The following is a 23071-nucleotide window of genomic DNA, read 5'->3' as shown; positions in this document are numbered from 1 at the left end:
GGGGGACTAGAGGGCACAATGAGAGTGTTAGCTTTGCCTTTTTGATAGTCTCTTTGTCCTTGCTCTTCTTATAATTTAACTTCCTGCATGTGGCATATATTTTGTTTTGTTTTGTTTTTTTTCCCATACACAGTTAATGACAAGTGGTTTTCTTATATGCTTGAAAATGACTGCGTAGATGCTGATCAGAGCTACATTGCTCTTAGCATGATTGCATTTCATCGGTTCTTATGAGAAATAGTATTTGGTGTGATATAGGACTGTGTCATTGCCCTTTCTCATTTTAAGCTGTCATCTTGTTATGTGTTAATGCTATGCTAAATATATATATATATATATATATATATACATATATATATATATATATATTTTCCCCTTTTAAAAGATAATTTCAAGTTGTTTCCATGCTGGTTGAGTGATTGCCGGAGAGGTTATTGTCACCCTCAATTGTAATTCATTTAAGATTATCAATTCCCTAAGTAGGTTTTTACTTGGTCCATTAACCAGCTTTTAATACTTTCTGGGACTGCAAAGCTCTTTAGCATTTGTGCAGTTAAACATGCTTCATGCTTTTTGATCTGATTTTACTTTGACACTTTTACTTTATGTACCATATTTTCCCTAGTATGAGGCGCTCCGGAGTATAAGACGCGCCTTAAATGAATGGCCTATTTTCAAACTGTTTTCACATATAGGGGACACCATATTATAAGGCACATAGAAAAGAAGCTAGAATCATGACTGCGGTTGTGCCATGCATCCACTAGATGGAGCTACACTTAAGGGAATGCAATATAATACAGATTTATTTATATTTCACTTTGACAACCGCTGCAGCTGTAACTAAGCACTTTACAGAACATTTAATATACCGCATCCTAGAAATCAGAATATTGGTTCCTTATACAAGGCACATCGGATTATTCAGCTTTTGAGAAAATTGAATGCTTTTAGGTGCGCCTCATACTGTGAAAAATATGGTACTCTCTCTTAACTCGATTTTTGTTTTTCCTCCGACAAAGTTCCTTCTTACTTCTTGTGTGCTGATTCATTCCTAAGCTGCCGTGTGTATATGGCTCAATGCATCAGTGTATTTTCACAGTGTCACCATTTACCTCAGTGTGGCGAGTTAGTTACAGCCATGTCTTACCGGATAAATTGGCTCCATCAGGTTGGCTGAGCACAGGATTCACACATTTATGACCGAGCATGAGACCACACCGCTTTCCCTGATTGGAAAAATTAAGATAAGATAAGATAAGATAAGATATCCTTTATTTGTCCCACACTGGGGAAATTTACAGCCTCCAGCAGCACATGACTGCTTGCGCTGTTTGTCACTCGTTGCTTGCCTCCACCAGCAGCAATGTTTTCTTGTGAGATATTCATCTAACAATTATCCTTTTACAAAATTATTTATCACATCCACCCCATTTGAATCTAAAAAGAGAGATGATCTTGGTCTTCAGGAACCGTTATTTTTGAGAAACATTAAAGGGCTATAGAAACAGATGTAGAGGAAGAAAATGAAGCAATAAGCATGTTTTATTTTGGTGTATGTCAGCACTGATTGATTTCATGACTTGTCTGACAGCTCTGTCTGCTTCATTTCTATTCATATTTGTCACCGTACATGCTACTTTATTTGAGTTCAAACTGCTCCAATAAGGAACCATTAAAATGTTTCACATATTGACTACAATAGAACATATTATTTATTGGGAGTACATACACAGGGTGTCCCAAAAGTCACTTTACATTTCTTTTTTTTTTCTATTTCGTTTCAGCTATTATTCAGAAAGACATGAGGCCATCAGCATTTGACAGTTCAGGCTTTGCAGGTTTTTGCAAGCATATCATTTTATTGTGCACAGCTTGGCAATTTGACATTGAAGCAGCATTGCGAATTTTTCACCCGGCAAAAAGTTTTTTCTGTACCTGATTGTTTTTTGCCACTAGATTGAGCTTTATGGCCATCACACTGCTCCAGTACATTTTACTCTGTAAATGGCGGATTTCTCAAAAACATTATCAACTCTGAATAGAAGGCTTGATTGATCCGCCAGTGTTAAAAACACAAAATTTCTAGAGCAGATGTTCATGCAAAGCTAGGAAAAGGAGGGCAGCACTGGAACTCAACAAAATCTCAGATTCAGTGGCACGTTTGGAGAGAGAAGGAAAGCTTTACCCTTTCTGACTGCATGGGTAAATCTTTATCATTTTCCTTGGCTTTGCGTGAATGCCTGCACGAGGAGTTTGGTGTTTTCATCAACGGTGTTAGAAGCAGGCCTTCTGCTGCATGTTTTTTTTAAGGAACAGATGATGTTGCGAGAATTTTCCTTGGATAGTGTAAATTTTACTCTGCTTTGGAGCAGTGTGACAGCCAAATAGCTTAAGGTAATTTTATATAATCATTTAAAGGTTTTCTTTTTCACCTCGTCTGATAATCTCTTTGCCGCAACCTACCAGTGAAAGGCAGCGGGGAGAGGATTTATTTGATGGCTCCGTGTCTGAGCATTGGTTATCAGAATCGATCGAATCCATTACCATTTCTCATAAAGAAGCAGTAGTTCTTTTCATGTTGTCGTCTGTTGTCGAGTTAGAACCGAACAAAATTATATTTTGGGATCCCAGAAATGCTGGCTCAGACAAACTGCAATACCAAAATGATTTACAGTCCAAACAGAAATCACTGGTCACAAGAAGGCAGGAAGAACAAGGCATGAACAAAAAGCGCTTGCAAAAGAAAAGGCAAGGTAAAGTAACGCCAAGAAAACAAACAGAATGACAAGAGTCCAATGCACACAAAAAACAAGACCAAGATCAAAAAGCCTAAATAACGCCAATACTTACAAAGAGAGCATATCGACTATGCCCGAGATCGAGAGGTTTAGAAACACTTCTGCATGAACGGTAAGCAAAATAGACAATTTATCAGTCCTTAAATACGGGGCAAGGCCTGCTGGAGGGAGCCACCCTTCACTCCGACTGGAGTTAGAAGAAAAACAGACATGACATCTGTGGCTATAGCGGTGCGGCCTAAAGCATGATTGGAAAGGATCAAAAGCATGATTAGGCAGTAGAATGTCCGTAAGCTGTTTGTCTACAACTTCTAGGAGTTTGCTTATGAATGGGCCGGTAATCTTTAGTACTGGGGCTTCAAGATTGCCCATCCCGAGAAAAATGACAGCAGCATTTAAGCTCTTTGAAACTGTTCCAGTCTGAAGCAACATAAGGGGTGTTCACACGGCACACATTTGCTCCAGTGCTGCACCGATGTATTTTGTTGCGATATATTTTACACCGGAGCAAATTTTGTGGAGCGGTCACACGTACAAAGCCGCTGAGCGTGTTAACTCCGGCGTAGCACCGGTGCAGCCCCACTTGCGGTCACACGGCAGTTTCTGCAGCGGAGCAAAACGATAGAAAACAAAGAGCTTAGTCGTGTTGGTTCTTTTTAAAACACACAACTCAAGCAACTACTGTACAGGCATGTCCTTCTCCTTCTCGGTCTGTGCCTTCTGCTCGAGAGGCGTTCAATGACCGCCCCCGAAAACGTAAATCAAACGTAAATCAATGACACTTAGAAAAGCAAACATATAATGCGCCAAACAGAAAATCAAGAGAGGAAATCACAAAATAAATTCTATGGGGGGGGTTGTGAACACACAACAAAGGAACAAACTACACAAACAACTCCGAGACAGTCCAGTCTCCTACAAAAGGAAAGATGATGTTTGGGGACTACCCCCCCCCCCCATTCTAGTTGAGATGGTATAACCCAAGAGGCAAGGTGCCGCTTGCTACTGTTATTGCCAGCCATCATGTCTTGTGTCTGTTATTGCCAGCCATCATGTCTTGTGTCGTTATCAAACAAACACATGACGGAAGTACAACAGAGCATGAAAGCAACGCATTCTCGCTGTATGTAATCATCTCTTCTCATGCGTAGCGAGGCTACTCCCCGCAAACGAGCATTTGCTCCAGAGCAAATTGTAGCGTTCACACGTACCATTTTACATCGGTGCTGCCCCGCAAATGAGCATTTAGCTCAGGTAGGTGGTTTAAAAATTTGCTCCGGAGTAAGCTGTTTTCAGGGGCTACACCGGTGTAACTTTACACATGTGACCGCTCGACTGTGGTAGCACCGACGCAGCACCGGAGCAAATGTTGCCGTGTGAACACCCCTTTAGTGACTTGACTTGAGTTGTGCTAACAAATTGCTCAGCACACGCTTTAGAAATGTTAGAACTCTTCTCAGGCAGCGTTGAAATCCAGCTGTTCAAAAGTAATTTGTATTATGGAAACTTTTATGAAATATCTTCTTTTTTTTTTTTTTAAACCAAATACAAGGTTTAACTGCCTAAATAATGCCCAACCTGGATTTGGGAGCATTATAGAAGAAGAGGTAATGCTGTATGAGGTCACTAAAGGCAACCCAGATGTTATGCCGCTCAATTTGGCAACCCAAACTGTGAAGAGTATTGCAATTGTTGATCCAATTAATGAGTTTGAATTGCAGTTTTGCGTGATAACAGCAAATCCAAATCCAGCCGTTGTTTGACTGCCAAGTCCACCCTCCTTTCATGAATGAGTTTCATTACTAATCAGCAAGGCCTTGGTTTACCACGCAAAAAGTCAAAATTACTTTCTGTCTTGCATACACTTACTGAATGTGGAATTGTCCCATCGAAACAAAAGTATAGATATAATATATATATGTTGAGCGAAGGCCCACTCTTTCCTTAGTGCTAGCTCAAAAATAAATCTAACGATCATCAGAATTTATTTTCAAATGTATCCTTGTCTTGTTTAACTTGACTAAGTCTGTCATACTGATCACTGATTTAATGAGTAACTTAAAGCATCTTCTTTGAAATAAGTACAACCTTCACATGTCATGTACTGGTTGATGTTTCAGCAGTTAGCGCTATTCAATAGAAGGAGACATGTCTCAAAGGCATGCAGAATTCAGAGGGTACTGCACATTGAAAATAAGCATAGGATGGATGATAGTGGGAGGGGAAAACTTGCATATAGCAAAAAAAAAAATTGGTAGAATAACAGAAATATGAGGACATGTCACATTGTACCATCATCTTTATATATTTTCTTCGATGTTTGTTCTCACTCTAGTGGCTTGTCCCTGGAGAGAGAGGAAAACTGAGCTGTGGGGAAGAATGAACAGAGACAGTGAGAAAGTGGGGATGTGAAGAGAAAGAAGGAGTGGTTATTGAAAGAGTAGGACAATGTGTTATGAGGCCTCATGGCGGAGGATCTCCGGGGACGAGCCTGTGGGCTTTCAGAGATAAACATTAATAATAAAAAACTAATTCCCATTGTCCTCCTTTCTTTCCCTTCTCCTCATTGTTCCGCAGCCTGTCATGTTTTTACTTCTCTTCAATTAGACTTAAGTTATTCCCCATAATATCCTTTCCCAATCACACCACTTAGTTCTTTCCCCTTTTTCTTGACCCAAAAAAGTATGGTATGTGACATATTTTGTGTGTGTGTGTGTGTGTGTGCCCGCACGAATATGTGCACATCTTCGTCATCATTGTCTGATTTGAAAAAGCGCTGTTATGGAGTTAGCTGGCGCCATTAACCCATGTTCTCACCACCACACTGCTTCTGCACGTCACCTTGCGATGTAGGATCGCTGTACCGCACCCACACCCACTCACACTCTCTATGGACCAAGATCTGATCAAATCCAGTCCTGCAAAGTAGTGGTGATTTATCACACCTAAATCATTCCCACAGCCTCTATAACCAACGGAGGAGATGCACGGAGCCCAATAGTTTTTTTTTTTTTTTTTTAAATTAAAAAAATAAAAATAAAACACCCAAAATATATTCCTACATTTTGGCACTAAATGATAGTTTTTTTGCAAATGTACTTTTACATTTCATTATTAAATTAGTTCAGTATCGATCCCCAAGCGCAAATACAGTCAAACCTCGGTTTTCGAACCATCTGTTTTCAACCAAAAAATTTGATTTTTTTTTTATGACTCGGATTACGACCGAAAATTGGTTCTCGACCAAACTGAGCACACTTGAATGTGCCACTTGACTCCTCTCGCCTTCCTTACATGAGGAAGTGACGCTTCCTCGGGTAGACAAGGAAGTGACGTTTCCTCGTGTAGCATTCCATTGTGAGCAGACATGTTCAATAAAGATTTTTTTTTTAAAAAAGAGCGGGGTTCCGGTTTTTGAACAAATCGTTTTTCGAACAGCTTCCTGGAACAAATTATGGTCGAAAACCAAGGTATGACTGTATTGATATTTGGCATTCATTTATGTTTTCTTCATCTCTATTTTTTGTGCATGTTTGTATGTGGTGATGAGGGGGGTGGCTCAAAGAATTTCATTTTTGCTGAGAGGATGGCTTCTTCTTCTTGACCATTTTATATTAGACTATACTCGCATTGACCTGGAGGTGGGGCTCGTTGGCGAGCGCCTGGTGGCCGGGCCTACACCCATGGGGCCCGGCCGGGCTCAGCCCGAAGAGGCAACGTGGGTCCCCCTTCTCATGGTCTCACCACCCGTGGGAGGGGTCAAAGGGGTCGGGTGCAATGCGAGCTGGGCGGCAGCCAAAGGCGGGGACCCTGGCGGTCCGATCCTCGGCTGCAGAAGCTAGCTCTTGGGACATGGAATGTCACCTCTCTGGCAGGGAAGGAGCCCGAGCTGGTGTGTGAGGTAGAGAAGTTCCGACTGGATATAGTCGGACTTGCCTCCACACACAGCCTGGGTTCTGGTACTAGTTCTCTCGAGAGGGGTTGGACTCTCTTCCACTCTGGAGTTGCTCATGGTGAGAGGCGCAGAGCAGGTGTGGGCATACTCATTGCCCCCCGGCTCAGTGCCTGTACATTGGGGTTCACACCGGTAGACGAGAGGGTTGCTTCCCTCCGCCTTCGGGTGGGGGGACGGGTCCTGACTGTTGTTTGTGCATATGCACCAAACGGCAGCTCAGCATACCCACCCTTTTTGGAGTCCTTGGAGGGTGTGCTGGAGAGTACTCCTGCTGGGGACTCCCTTGTTCTGCTGGGGGACTTCAATGCTCACGTGGGCAATGACAGTGAGACCTGGAGGGGCGTGATTGGGAGGAACGGCCCCCCCGATCAGAACTCGAGTGGTGTTTTGTTATTGGACTTCTGTGCTCGTCACGGACTGTCCATAACGAACACCTTGTTCAAACATAAGGGTGTCCATATGTGGACTTGGCACCAGGACACCCTGGGCCGTAGTTCGATGATCGACCTTGTGGTTGTATCATCGGATTTGCGGCCGCATGTTTTGGACACTCGGGTGAAGAGAGGGGCGGAGCTGTCAACTGATCACCACCTGGTGGTGAGTAGGCTCCGATGGTGGGGGAAGATGCCGGTCCGTCCTGGCAGACCCAAACGTATTGTGAGGGTTTGTTGGGAGCGTCTGGCGGAATCCCCTGTCAGAAGGAGTTTCAACTCCCACCTCCGACAGAGCTTTTCCCATGTTCCGGGGGAGACGGGGGACATTGAGTCCGAGTGGACCATGTTCCGTGCCTCTATTGTTGAGGCGGCCAATCTGAGTTGTGGCCGTAAGGTGGTTGGTGCCTGTCGTGGCGGCAACCCTCGTACTCGCTGGTGGACACCAGCAGTAAGGGATGCCGTCAAGCTGAAGAAGGAGTCCTATCGAGCCTTTATGGCCTGTGGGACCCCAGAGGCAGCTGACGGGTATCGACTGGCCAAGCGGAACGCAGCTTCGGTGGTCGCCGAGGCAAAAACCCGAGCGTGGGAAGAGTTCGGTGAGGCCATGGAAGCCGACTTCCGGACGGCTTCGAGGAAATTCTGGTCCACCATCCGACGTCTCAGGAGGGGGAAGCAGTGCACCACTAACACTGTGTACAGTGGGGATGGGGCACTGCTGACTTCGACTCGGGACGTTGTGAACCGGTGGGCAGAGTACTTCGAAGACCTCCTCAACTCCACCAACACGTCTTCCTTGGAGGAAGCAGAGTCTGAGGACCCTGAGGTGGGCTCTCCTATCTCTGTGGTTGAAGTCACCGATGTGGTTAAAAAGCTCCTCGGTGGCAGGGCCCCAGGGGTGGATGAGATCCGCCCGGAGTTCCTCAAGGCTCTGGATGTTGTGGGGCTGTCCTGGTTGACACGCCTCTGCAACATCGCGTGGTCAACGGGGAGAGTGCCTCCGGATTGGCAGACCGGGGTGGTAGTCCCTCTTTTTAAAAAGGGGGACCGGAGGGTGTGTTCCAACTACAGAGGGATCACACTCCTCAGCCTCCCTGGTAAGGTCTATTCAGGGGTGCTGGAGAGGAGGGTCCGTCAGGAAGTCGAGCCTCAGATTGAGGAGGAGCAGTGTGGTTTTCGTCCCGGCCGTGGAACAGTGGACCAGCTCTACACCCTTAGCAGGGTCCTCGAGGGTATGTGGGAATTCGCCCAACCAGTCTACATGTGTTTTGTGGACTTGGAGAAGGCGTTTGACCGTGTCCCTCGGGGAGTTCTGTGGGGGGTGCTTCGTGGGTATGGGGTACCGAACCCCCTGATACGGGCTATTCGGTCACTATACCACCGATGTCAGAGTTTGGTTCGCATTGCCGGCAGTAAGTCGGAATCGTTTCCAGTGAGGGTAGGACTCCGCCAAGGCTGCCCTTTGTCGCCGATTCTGTTCATAATCTTTATGGACAGAATTTCTAGGCGCAGCCGAAGCGTTGAGGGCGTCCGTTTTGGTGGCCTCAGTATTGCATCCCTGCTTTTTGCAGATGATGTGGTGCTGTTGGCTCCTTCAAACGGGGCTCTCCAACTCTCACTGGAGCGTTTCGCAGCCGAGTGTGAAGCGGTTGGGATGAAAATCAGCACCTCCAAATCTGAAACCATGGTCCTCAGTCGGAAAAGGGTGGAGTGCCCCCTCCGGGTCGGGGGAGAGATCTTGCCCCAAGTGGAGGAGTTTAAGTATCTTGGGGTCTTGTTCACGAGTGAGGGCAGGAGGGAGCGAGAGATCGACAGGCGGATCGGTGCAGCGTCTGCTGTGATGCGGACGTTGTATCGGTCTGTCGTGGTGAAGAAGGAGCTGAGCCAAAGGGCGAAGCTCTCAATTTACCGGTCGATCTACGTTCCAACCCTCATCTATGGTCACGAGCTATGGGTCGTGACCGAAAGAACGAGATCCCGGATACAAGCGGCCGAAATGAGTTTTCTCCGCAGGGTGTCCGGGCTCTCCCTTAGAGATAAGGTGAGAAGCTCGGTCATCCGGGAGGGGCTCAGAGTCGAGCCGCTTCTCCTCCACATCGAGAGGAGCCAGATGAGGTGGCTTGGGCATCTGATTCGGATGCCTCCTGAACGCCTCCCTGGTGAGGTGTTCCGGGCATGTCCCACCGGGAGGAGACCCCGAGGAAGACCCAGGACACGCTGGAGTGACTATGTCACCCAGCTGGCCTGGGAACGCCTCGGGATCCCCCGGGGAGAGCTGGAAGAAGTAGCTAGGGAGAGGGAAGTCTGGGCTTCCCTGCTAAAGCTGTTGCCCCCGCGACCCGGCCCCGGATAAGCGGTAGAAGATGGATGGATGGATGGATATACTCGCATTGAGCACAACAATAGGACCCAATGTACAATTGTCAATATAATAATTCTCAGTTTATAGTGGAATAAGACTGAAGTGCATCAATACTAAGTGTGACGTAAAGCATTTCTAGACCCATGCAAATCAAAATAGTACTTACTGGCAGTAGATAGCCCTCAAAGTTAGACTGCGCTCTGCACTGGACTCGCGTGGAGCATGTAAATAGGGCCCATTGTACCTACATTAAAATATAATAATTCCGTTTTTGGTGGAATTAGAATGAATTGCATCATCAGTAAGTATGCCACAAAGCATTTCTGGACCCATTCATTCATTCATGCATTTTCCGAACCGCTTTATCCTCACTAGGGTCACGGGGGTGCTGGAGCCTAACCCAGCCGTCTTCGGGCAACCCTGAACCGGTTGCCAGCCAATCGCAGGGCACACAGAAACGAACAACCATTCGCGCTCACACTCAAACTTAGGGAAAATTTGGAGTGTTCAATCAGCCTGCCATGCATGTTTTTGGTATGTGGGAGGAAGCCGGAGAACCCGGACAAAACCCACGCAAGTATGGGGAGAACATGAAAACTCCACATAGGAAGGCCAGAGCTGGAATCGAACCCAGTACCTCTGCACTGTGAAGTCTAACCACTAACCACTCGACTAGCGGGACACGCCCATTTCTGGACACATGAAGTTCAAAATAGTACCTACTGGCACTTGATAGACCCCCGCTCACATGACTCTGAATGATACAATACTCAATCGATTTAGGGAATAATTGTGTGTGCATGTGTGGGGGGGTGGTTCTAGTATGTACATATGTTCAATGTGTCCTCCATTATACAAATGCATTTGTTATGAATGAATTATTCATCTGCTGCTTTTTCCTTCATATTGTATGAATGCTATGCTAATTTCTCTCATGCTTTATTTTTTTGTGTGGCCAAGGGCTACTCAAAGGCACTGAGACAGTAAACAGTCATCCTTTGCAGATGGTTCCAAATTGGCTTTGACTTGATGTGTTGTGGTCTTTAAAGTACATAAAAAGCAAGAACGAACCCTGACATTGAAACAACATTCGCTCGGTGCTCACACACTTGCAAACCTTTGCCATGCAGTGAGATATGGGTTTAAAGCATTCAAAAGATACTTTTATAAAATGAGAGAGGGTTGCCAGACACTTATCAGCTGTAACACCCCTATTAACATCAGTAATCACAGGATTCGACTGGGTTTTAATCTTGTCGCTAATGAGCTGTATCTTCTGAAAAATAAAAATAAACAATTTGCATGCTATTGTGAGCTGAATGGGGGGACCTATTTTATTCAGGCTGTAGAAAGTTTTACCGAATAATTAGAGTGTTTTCGGATTTCAGCAAACCATCGCATCATGCCCAATGGAAGACCTCGAGTTTAGTTGCATGCCATTTGCGCTCAAGCTTTATTTTACATTATTTTTTAAGTGTGTGGATTTATAGGCGTTGTTAGAGCGAGGGCCACGTTTGAGAACAGATTCGAAAATATTGGCTACATGTCCACACTTCTTTCAAGGATGTGCAACCTGTGAACTCACAAAGTTTGGAAGAGAGACCACCTCAGCAGAAAACATGTCCTTATGCAATTCAGCAGTAGGTTGTGAATCAGTATGTAAAGTGTAACGCTCTAAGCTACATAGAAACTGTCTATGTTCTGAGAGTGTCGCGTAGCGCTAGTTAGCCCTAGCTTTACAGACACCATTCTTACTGGCTCGCTAATCACCTTGCTCACTTTGCATTAAAAAAAAATGTTTCACCAACTCATGGCAAAGAAGAAACAATACGACTTATCTCACGTGTGCACAATTATACATACCCTTGCCATTAATGGCATTTTCAGGATGAGAACCTTGCTGGAGCTCTGGTTACTATGGCTTCACTCAGTGGGAGTCGGTCTCTGAGAGCCCGGTGATTACTCCTGTTTATTCATCGTAATTATTCTGCACTCTTCATGCTGCATTGAAGAGCATGATTGCTGTGCTTCTTCTGATTTTGTCAACCATTTGATTTAATTATTTACGTTTCCTAGGTTTCCAAGGTGTTGTAGAATTGCACATGAACATAAATGTGTGTGCGCGTGTGTGTGTATACTGTAGTATGGCAACAGAATTTTTTATTTTATTTCCAAGATGGCACCCGAGTAGGCAGCCTTCGGCAAGTGCTCTTCGAGAGCCTTGCTTTTTTGTTCTTTTTTTGTTGTTTTCGTCTTTTTGTTTTGTCACATGTTGTTTGTTGTTTCATCGTGTGGACCTGATGTGGACTGTTTTCAGCGTTTTTTGGCCACGACATTCGTCAAAGGAGAAGTATCTGTGCTTGGTGGTTGCGCCTTCTCGGCAGCACGCCTGTGCCAGCACAGATTTTGATTGGGAGGAATGTCGGCGCCATTGAATGTCGGTGCTGGACAGACCTGGGGCGCTTGTGTTTTTTGTGCCTGTAATGGGCAGCATTTGTCACAACCCCGTTTTGTTCAGTGGAGATGTCGGCGCTGTTGGACAGTCGCCGTTGGTGCGGCTGGATGGATGGCTGCTGAAGTTGAGGATGAGGAGAGAGGAGCGTCGGCGCAGAGCGCCGATGCGTATTTGGAACTGAGAGTCGCCGCTTGGAATTGAAATGGATTTCCATGGGACAGGAGAAGTGAACCAATCTCTTTTTTTCGTCAAAGGATGCTACAGCTTCTTGTTGACTTTGAAACTTAGCTTGTAGCCGACGTGTGCACATTTTGAGCATGACGTCTCTGATCCACTGGCTAAAGGACACTTTGATTCTCTCCTCTTTCATCTCAAACTGCTTCAAACAACAAAGCCTGTGACAGAAAAGTGGTTAGGACTGCACGACTGTCCGTGTTTTATGTTATGTATTGTGTTTATTATTTTACTTTATGTTAACTGTTTTGTTAAGCGCTTTGTTACAGCTGCCGCTGTTGTGAAAGCGCGATATAAATCAGCATGTATTGTATTGTATTGTATCCAAATCTTGTTTTTATGAATACATGAGCAGTATATAGCTGACATCTATTTTTCCCCCCAGTTGTAAATAGCTATTCTCTGGAGGTTACAGGACCTTTGCCCATATCTGACATCTCTTCAATGCTTGTGGAAATCAATCAATGCAAATATCTCTTTAGTGGGGACAAACTCACAACAAGACTGCGTAGATGACATATTCAATATTCTTTTTTGCTTTCCAGTTCATGAATAAATGCGTTTGCAATATCTATTTGTTGTTGTTTACAGTTAATCCTTTGTTGTGTTTCAGGTTGGAGGAAAAGATAACCCTGCAGTTGACCCTATAATTCATGGCTTAAAGGGCGTGGTCCATCATGGTGAGTGATAGACTCAGGTTCCAGCCCAGCAAATAGTTGGAATAAACGCTACCAATTTTATGTAACTGTATTTCCATGCCGGTAAGGTGATTTATTAGATACATGCAATTCATGATCACCTGCTCCAATGAAAAGCAACACAAAAGTTGTGAACCGCAGGTATCTACCATCTGTAGATCAATAGATCCAAATATCTACATATTGAGAACAGCATAAAATATATCTTTAAGTTAATGCCATTTTATTATGTTATCAATTTGGTTTTCGAAAAGGACAAAATAACTGCTGCTGCGTAGGTATTTAATGGCATTACTGAGGCTCAGAACTGTAAGGGCCTTAGTTGAGTGCCCAGTGCAAGTTGCGATCAAACCGCAGTTCTGACTATGCGCATGTGTGGAGTTTCTTCCTTTTGATATTTTCCAACACATTGCACAAGTAGAAATGGGCGTCAGGGAGCGTTTTAACCATTTTGCGCCCTTGCAGCCTGAAACATAATGGATCCCAATCCAGGTGTATCCCCTCATTTGCATTACAATCAGGGCAGTCTAAGCGGAAATTCAAAAATGTTTGAAAATGGAAAAAGATGGGAGGGAAATATATATTTTTTGTTTTAATATGGTTTCTGTCAAAGGACAAACATGACACAAACATTAACATTTTCCGATGCTGTAAAAATGTGTTGAATAAAAATTAAATGTCAACATTTCATCAACGAATATTTGCGTTCTAGCCTGCGACACGTTTCTATTTACAGGGCGGGATGTCAGTTAGGGGCCTGTTGTTAAAAAAATAAAAATTAAAAAAAAAACAACAGCTGCCTCTCACCAAGGGTACTTGCTAAGAATGGGAATCTGGGTGGCTAAGAGTAGCATTTTTAAACAGTACACGTGAGCTGTGATAGCACGCTGCGAAAGTGCGTCCCGTGCCTTGTTCATCTTCGCGGCCGTTCTGGCTGTTGCTCACTACGGCATGTGTAAATGTGTGCGTATATGTGCATGTGCGGTCACGGGTCGATCGCGGGAGGTTGGTTGTTCAAAAAGTAGATCTTCCATCAAAAAGGTTTGGGCACCCCTCCTCTACAGGTTGAACTGCAGGGGGGCAAACAAAACTTGAATGGTCGTGAAAATACGGTATATACATATATATATATTAGAGCTGTCAGTTTAGCGTGTTTTTATTGGCATTAATTTAAATGAATTTTAACTGGATTAATTTTTTTCTCGCGAGATTAACGCGGCACACGTCACAGCGGATGTTACGTTGCTCTATAAATAAACTAGAAACAAAACAACAAGCGCGCTGCACAGGTCCACGCACGTTTGTTTTGCCAGCCACGGCAGCGCAAGACACCGGAAACGGATACTTAAAGTATGAATGGAAAGTTTACTTTTAAAAAGTTGCCAGATTGTTCCACTGACAAGACCAAAGTTACCTGAATGTTTTGCAGTCATAAACTGAGCTATCATCAGAGCTCGTCGAGTCTGAAATACCACTTGATGGCCAAGCACACAGCTGACATGAGTATTCCGCCCCCTCGTCTCAGACAGACAGCTATGGGTCATTTCAAAGCGAAGAAAATGGATGACACGACGAAGAACAAATTTGCTGAAGCCAGAGCTAAATGTATGGCTACTGCATGCAAGCCTGTCAACATTGTCCACAGCTCGACTCAAGCTGAAATCATTCGCATTGCGTCTAACGACTCCACTACGGACTGCCAGCGAGAGCCTCCACTACGAGCTGTGTACAGAGATTGTACGTAGCGGAGAAGGCTAAGGTCCACCAAGCGGGAGAAGACACTGTTTCGGGAGAGAAATAAGAGACTAGGTTGATGAGCCTCTGGTGAATAAAGAGCAGGCATTACGTTGAGTACGATGTATGCTGACACGATTGTTACTTGTTTGGAACTAGTTTGTGTGGAAGGTTACCGTGTTCATATAAATAATGGGGGTGGATCTTCTCTGTGTTCGTCTGACAGCGACGGTGTGCTGAGGCACGTCGAGAGTTCAGCGGTGCAGTGGTAGCGACCTAGCAAACACACTGAAAATAAAACGTCTCCAGTGTTGTCATCGAACCAAGTGTAGTCATCTGAAATGATGTCTACACAAAACCGTAGAGAGACTTCCGCGCAAGAAGGACCAACAGAATCAACTTCGCCTGACTGCTGTGTTCAAAGCAAACTTGAGAAAAATGAAGTATGCAACCATGGCTTAAATCCACTATAGGCTGAGTACTAGTTTACCTTAGATGTGCACTTTATAATTTTATATTGCTCTGTTTTGAGTCCATAAAATGAGCTGTTAAAGGAGCTGTTGTGTGGCAAAATATTTTTTTCACTGTTGTTGATGGACAGTAATATTGTGTGAGAGATTATGTGTGAATAACTGCTCCAAGTGAAAAATGTTCATGTAAAATTGAAAATAGAAATTGTTATTTCAGTAAATATTTGCATTTTATATTGTTTATTCAATGGACTGACGGGTAAAATGTGGCGTTTGAAACGAGAGCCCTTGCTGTAGCAATCTTGACAATAAAAAAAACGCAAAATTTTTAGTCCTAAGTACAGAACCAATAGTTTTGAAGAGAGCAATTGGATATCACGGTTTGTCTTAAGACTTGAGAGGTGTTCCATTTTAGACACCTTTCACTTTGCGATGGTCGTAGCGCCAGCAACCTTGGGATTTGAGAAGCATGTGCAGCCAGTCTTTTTTCCACCTGCGTTCAGCTTTGCGCCATTCTTGTTTAGCTGCATGATTTCTCTCATGAAATCATGGCTCTTGTAACAGCAGTTACAGAAAAACTCGACATCAAAGAGCACAATCATTCTATTGGTAATTTTCAAACATTTTTAAATTTGAGATCAAAAGCGGGAGACCCAGTGGTCAACGCGTCAACTTCACAGTGTAGAGGTGGCAGGGTTTGATTCCGGCTCCAGCCTTCCAGTGTGTAGTTTGCATGTTCTCCCTGTGCCTGCGTGGGGTCTTTTCCGGGCACTCCAGTTTCTTCCCACTCACGTGTGTATGTATGTAGGGCCACTATCCTGCCTGTTTTCCATCTCTCTCGGCTGCAACACACCTGATTCAGATGATCAGCTCATCAGCTAGCTCTGAGACAGCATTAGAAAAATTTGATTATTTAAATCAGGTGTGTTGCTCCTGGGAGGGCTGGAAAACAGGCAGGATAGCGGCCCTTGAGGACCTATTTGGGATACCCCTGCTCTAAGTTGTTCCTCGGTACGACTGTGAGTGCAAATGCTTGTTTGTCTCTGTGTGCCCTGCGATTGGCTGGCAACCCGTTCAGGATGACCCCCGCCCCCTGCCCAAAGACAGCTGGGATAGGCTCCAGCACCCCCCGCGATCCTTGTGAGGATAAAGCAGATCCGAGAATGGCGACCAAAAGCAAGGACGAGATCTAAAGTATGTCCTTGTTTGTTCGTTGGGGCAGAATTAAAGTTCTTGTAGCATATAAGGAAGAACATGCAGGCGATAATTGTTTTGAGTATTGCATTGCACTCACCAACACCAGTCCAATCCTCAGTCAGGCAGAGTGAATCCAGGTCATTGGAAAGAAATGGCTTTCTCAGAATAGATGTTTTGTCCATAAACGACCAGGTGTTTGACAACGCTATTCTGTTGGAACCACTGAGTGTGCAACGCCTCCGATCGGCAAGCACTGGGAAACTCCCCCCTTGGAATGTATAAAGCAATTACAAGGCAGTCAAAGTGAGCACTTGGCACACTCACAATTTTAGAAGCTGACAAATGAACATCAATCAACTGGGATTGGGCTGTCGATGAATGGTTTGATTAAGCTACGTAAGTGGGGTGCACATAAGCGGTGCATAAGTGTGCATACGGGCTGCAAATAGTCTTGTGCTTGACAGATTCAATTGCCCCGGTGCTCATTTGCGTTCCAAGCAGATTGCATCAGTGATTGCAGGTTACTGCAGTCAAAAATTCCAAGTCAAGTTAGCAGTCACAACAATCGCTTCTTAGGGTTCAATTCAGCATGAAAGACAACCAAGAGATTGACGTCCATTTTACACTATCGTGAGGCTTTTATTTTGAAGTTGGTCACAGTGCCTTGCATAGTATGAACAACCGTTAAGGTGGCAGGGTTGACTTTTCTAGTGCTCATAGAAATGGGCCAATGGCTGCTCAAGTGGTGACAGGCCAGTCGTGTCGGTGTCTTTGCGCTGCATCTTCAACAGTTCAACAAATTACAGGATAGCGCTTTGCGGTGCAAGAAGGAATGGGCACCGAACAGCTGCCAATAACTGTGCTAAATCAGCAATTGGTCTCACACTGTCTGAAGTCATAGGTGGACAATACATTTTTCAAAGGTGCCATGTGCAAATTCTGAAACGGTTGCCGAGGTCCACACCAACATGCTAACTCAATTGCATTTAAAATGAATTTAAGTACTTCAAAAAAAAAAGCAGTAAATTGTACTGCTATGTGTGTAGCCCTGCTCTCGCTTGTCATCTGAAAATTACAATGCAAAACTGGTGACAAAAATTTCAGTCACATAGAAATGACCTATCTCCTCACAAGCATGAAATCACTCTTTTTTAAACATGCACACAAGAAAACGTTTAAAGAGTGCTGAAATTCTTAGCACAAACTTCAGCATTTTAGAAAATGACCTGCAAACCCAAAACACTGTGGAATATTGTCATAAATCAACATCATTATTCTCTTTCTTCCTCAAGGGGAGATTTATTGAACAACAAAAATAATAATTACAATTACATGTTATTTTCATTACATATAAAGTGCAGGACATTCCACCAAACTATGGCTTAAAGCAAAGATCCATACATCCATTTTCCAATCCGCTTTAACATCACAAGGGTCGAGGCGGGGGGGGGGGGGGGGGGGGGCGGTGCTGAATCCAATCACAGCTGTCTTCGGGCAGTGAAGCAAAGATTTAATTAGTAAACTAGCCACTTGACCTGGATATTGTAAACATACTGCAAAGAGTATAATATTAAATGCAATTCAACCACACAGACAGGTCATTTATTTCGCGCAGCAACAACCTGACGTCATCTTTAGTAGACATCTCTATTACAAGACGTCACCTTTAAATGAAGAAAAGTGTTGCCTCATTTCCCAATAATAATTCCACCGCCTCTTGCATAAAAAAAATAAATATTAATAATGTTTTGCGTGTGTTACTCGATGTTGTGCTCTGTGCGCATGCGTGTGTCATCATGGAAGAGTTCAGTTCACATCCGAGGATGCATTTGTTTTTGGAACTGGAACGAGAACATAAAAAGAAAAAATCTGAATTGGGCATCAGCCCTGCAGTGTGAACACAGCCTGTCAGACTGTGACATATTGCTGCCGGCAGAAAAATACATATAAAAGTAATATTCTGCATCTCACCCTTATTTCCGTGGCCTGCCTTCAATTCCGCAGAGTTTAAAATTCCGCGGCAAATAACGCATTCGTGGAATCCTGCGGGGACCAATTAGCTAACTACCAAATTATTACAAGGGCAAATTCCTCTCTTCCCTCTTCTGTGCAGGAAATACAATTGTTGCTCACAAAAGGTCCACAGCTGGTGGTTGTGCTATTCTTTTTTTTTTTTAAATAAATCCTTTGGTGGTCAGAGAAGTCACTAATTACAGCGACAATATATTTAAGTTAGCAACACTGATGCCAAGTCACTGCTCTTGTTCGCTTGAACTGCTGACACACCCACACTTCAAAATAAAAACACTGCATACTTGATGTTTTAGTTTGACTTACAAAAGGCTACACAGACTGTGGACTTGCCGGATGTGGCCCACAGGCCTGATTTTACCCAGATGTGCTGTAAATGTTTATGTTCATCCATAAGGTCAATATGGCGGGGGGAAAAATGAGCCCAATTGGGGAAAATAAAAGAGCACCAAATAACCTCAAGTGCTCATCTGAGAACCACATCAAAAATAGTATGTGTACCCCAGTACAGAAGGTATAATAGATGTGTAGAAAAAAAACCCCCAATTTTCATTCCACATAGATATACAGTGAGGAAAGAATAATAATTTTGGATAAGCTCTAGAAGACTGGTGTCTACCATAGCCCCTTAATTGATGCCACAAGAACAAAACACTAATTCTGAATCAAAACAGAATACTATCTCTCCTACCAAGTGGAGCAGCGGTTGGTTATATTTTTCACAACCCTCTCTTCACATGTTTCTGGATCTTGTCTAATCCGGCACACACTGCAAGATTTTGTATTTTATGCCTTGTTACATTTTACATGAAACCTCACTGGAACAAATGTTCTTTGACTCTATATAGCCAGCGAGACGCGCTTGGCCATCCCTGTGAAATAAGGCTGGCGAAAAGGCTGATTTTACATAGCAGGCTGATGAAAAGTCTTGGAGGTGAAGGAGCTCATTGTTTTCAAGTTTACAAAGGTTTGCATGGGGCTTTGAAAAAGATGTTAAGACTGCTAATAATATGGTGAGGTTTTGGAGAGAAGACACGCGATGAAGACAACAAAAGTCATATTTACTTTGTTGACTAAAGGCATCACAGAAACAAAAATCTGGAATAACACTAGCTTCAACTTGAAGTTGACAAGGAGGCTGAGACAGGAGTTATATTGGTTATCGTGCTTTGCTCAGGTCGTTTCTTCATCAGAGCTGATGGTATTCCAGCTCAAAGCGAAAATATAAAGCTCCTACCACTGTCACAATACTGTATGTCCAGTGGAGACAGGCAGATAAAAAAAATGCATGTGGCCCAATTAGGGAGAGGATGAAGAATCTAAAGAGATTTTGGTCTCTTTATACACTGGCTTTAGACGTGGACAGGACAGCTATTGTTTGTAGAAAAATATATATTTGCATAGAAAAAGAAGAGAAACATACAGAGGACTGGAGAGCGTGTCCGTCCGACCTCGAGCGTCGTGTCCTCCCAACTCCCTCGCTTAGCTGTTCTCGTGGCTAGGCTAGCTTAGCTGTTGTTGTTTGATGCATAACGTCCGTTGCGTCGGCACTGATTGGTTGAAGCCAAAATACGCGCGTGCGTACATGTCCGCGCTGATGCACGCACAGCAGAGAGCAGCGGACTATCGACTGCTGAGTCTCGCTTCACTCGAGTGGCGTTGCTACAAATCAAACACACATTACATCAGGTTGTATTTCAAAGTGCAATGAGATAAAAGACGACATATATTACGATTTCATTTAACATTAAAACGGCTAATATTCTAACACAACTACAGTAATCCCTCGTTTATCGCAGTTAATGGGGACCAAAACCACCCATGATAAACGAAAATCCGCGAAGTAGCGTCCAATTAACATAAACGGGTAAAAAATACATATATACAGTATATACCAGACGGCCCGCGGGCCAAATCCGGCCCGTTGGTCTTTTTAATCCGGCCCGCCGAAGGTTGGTACACAATTAAGGTTCGATGTCAACGACTGCATTCATTTCATTTGGACTTGTAATAACGGAAGCCCGCAGTTGCACCAAATCAAGCAAATCCCGTTCGATACGACGGAATAATGTACTCTTAAAGTCTGAAAAACGTGCCAAAAAATGCAAAATACTGCTTTTTAAATAAAGAAATCCAATTAATATGTCGAATTTAGTTCACCCTTTTGATCCGGCCCTCCATAATATTTTCTGGTTCTCATGTGGCCCGATGCAAAAAATAATTGCCCACCCCTGTATAAATATATACGGTCCGCAGGAAGCTGCAAAACAACAGTGAGTCACATAGAGCAACATATAGAGTACTGTACTCCATGTATATGCAAAAATAAATATATCAATTTTTAATATCTTTGGAAAAATCTGCGATGCACTGAACCCGCGATAAACGAACCGCGAAGTAGCGAGGGATCACTACCCTAATTATTATCACAAAAGGTTATATAACTTATGATTAATTATAAATAATGAACCTTCGACATGTGCTGTGAAATAGTACTTGCCCCCTTTCCAGATTCTGTGTTCTTTATTTATCACATACAAAGGTTCAAACCAATTTTATGTCACACAGAGACTACCCAAAGAAATACAAAATACAATTTCTAAATGCTAATTTATTAAGGCACACAAAAAAATCCAAAACTACCTGTCCCTATATGAAAAAGCAATTGCCCCCCCTTCCTTGTAAAAAAAAACAAAGTAACTGGCATTTTGCGAATGATGAGTTAAATTTCACAGGCAACACCCTAGCAAGATGTTTGTCTCAGATTCTATTCACAATTCAACAAAGCGAAGTACAAGATCTCAAGACACAAACGCATCATGTCACGATTCAGAGAAATTCAAGAAGATATTAGGAACAAAGTTACTGAAACCTATCAGTCTGGAAAAGGTTACAAAGCCATTTCCAAGACCCTCAGGCTTCAGCAAACCACCGTCAGAGCCATTATCAACAAATGGATAAAACTGGAAACAGTGGCATACATTTCCACGAGTGGTTGACCAGCTAAAATGACACCAATATTGCCATGACGACTCATCCAGGAGGTTCCAAAAGAACAATATCCAAAGAACTCCAGACCTCGGTGGAACTCAGTTCAGGCCAGTGTTCACGACTCTAATTTAAAAATGACACTGGCCAAAAATGGCATTCATGGGATAGTTCCCAGGGGAAAACTACTGCTGTCCAGAAAGAACACAGAGGCAAAAATCTATTTTTCACATTGCCCATACCGCCTGACAGTAAATTATGTCTTGCTTTATACATGTTAGGGTTTGGATGTGACCCCAATAGCACGACAACAGGCAGGTATAGTTGAAGCCAACACTTGGCGTAGTTTATTGAAGAGTCTTAGAAAAGTCACTCAGGAAGAAGCACGAAGAAGCCACAGGGAAAATGTCCACAGGAAACGAAACCCTTACTCAGGGAGAAAACTGGGACTTACTTAAACACTCAGGGGGAAGCATGAGGAGTCCAGAAGGGAATGTCCACACATGGAACAAGACAACTGCAGGGGATTCCAACAGAGCCCACTGGTGTGGTGACAGCACAAACTTGCACTGAGGAATGGTCTGTGAGTCAATTTATACCAGTCCAAACGAGCAGATTGGCAACAGGTGGGTGATGAGCTGACGAGTCTCAGGTGTGAGGTGCAAAGCACCCTGGCTGAGGAGGCTGCCTGGCTGGCCCTTCCCTAACAATACATCTATTACACAGTTTTGTCATTGTTATTGGTGTACTTATTATTTTTCATCATTAATATTATTTTATAACGAATTAAAATCAAAACCTGTTTCACAATATCCATTCATTTTCTAAACCGTCTATCTGTCCTCATGTGGGTTCTGGTTAACGTGAACTTATCCCAGGTGACTTCAGATGTGAGACAAGGTTCACCTTGGATAATCATAGGGAACATACAGACAAGCGACCTGTCGCACTCATATTCACACATATGGGCAACTGACGGTGTTATTTAACCCAAGAAGCATGTGTTGGCAGATGTGGGAGGAAACCAAATATCTGGAGAAAAAAAACCCCACAAGAATCCCAGAGAGAACTTGCAAGCTCTGTTCAGAGATGTTCCAACAGAAATTCATGCTGACATCTCATGGCTCACACAGCAATAATGATTTTCCAAATTACTTGACTTGAAAGCTATGTTTTTGACACAATATTCAAAGTAGGCAGTACCTTTTTACAAGGAAATTGACCTTTAAATGACAAAGTGTTGTGTTTTAGACCTTTTTTTTTGTTTGTTTTTGGTGTTTTTTTTTTTCCCTGGGCCTTGAATTCTACGTTTGGAAGTGAGGTAAAAATTGGCATTAATCTTTGCTGTGCTCAATAAAAGCACTAATTCAGAAATGAATGTGACAGACAAACGCCTGAAGACCTGTGCTTCACATCCGAGGCTATTCCCAAGAGTTTTGTCCTCCATGCTTTGTTCACAAACTCCTCATGCAGTGGCCGTGAGTACAATTCTAGTGCGGGACTGGAGAGTGTAGTTATATCATTTCTGAAGGAGAGGAATGGGGTCTGGAGGGTTGAAGCGAGGCAGTGAGTATCGAACGCACACGCAGAAATTCCTTTACAGCTATATAGTGTCACCTGCCGATGTGAAAATACATCAATAAAATTCACCCTTGGTTTTTGTTTTTTAGCAGGTTGATAAGAATTGGCGCTTGGATGTCCTTTGCAAAGCTGGG

At 43.6% G+C, this 23071-nt stretch overlaps 1 protein-coding gene across 3 annotated transcripts in view; it reads left to right on the top strand.

The window, feature by feature from the left end:
- Positions 1 to 23071, top strand: part of LOC147200870 (receptor-type tyrosine-protein phosphatase gamma-like) — a 365530-nt gene that overhangs the window by 228449 nt on the left and 114010 nt on the right. For all 3 annotated transcript variants that reach the window (XM_086118198.1, XM_086118200.1, XM_086118199.1), the window contains one exon: positions 12852 to 12918. In XM_086118198.1, coding sequence (XP_085974324.1) covers positions 12852 to 12918 — 67 coding nt within the window. The remainder of the gene's footprint in view (positions 1 to 12851; positions 12919 to 23071) is intronic.

Source organism: Hippocampus guttulatus, chromosome 8 (genome assembly GCF_054856545.1).
Source record: "Hippocampus guttulatus isolate MCC_2025c chromosome 8, RoL_Hgut_1.0, whole genome shotgun sequence".
Classification (NCBI taxonomy): domain Eukaryota; kingdom Metazoa; phylum Chordata; class Actinopteri; order Syngnathiformes; family Syngnathidae; genus Hippocampus; species Hippocampus guttulatus.
Note: the sequence above shows the minus strand (reverse complement) of the source record. Positions and strands in the feature narration are given on the sequence as shown.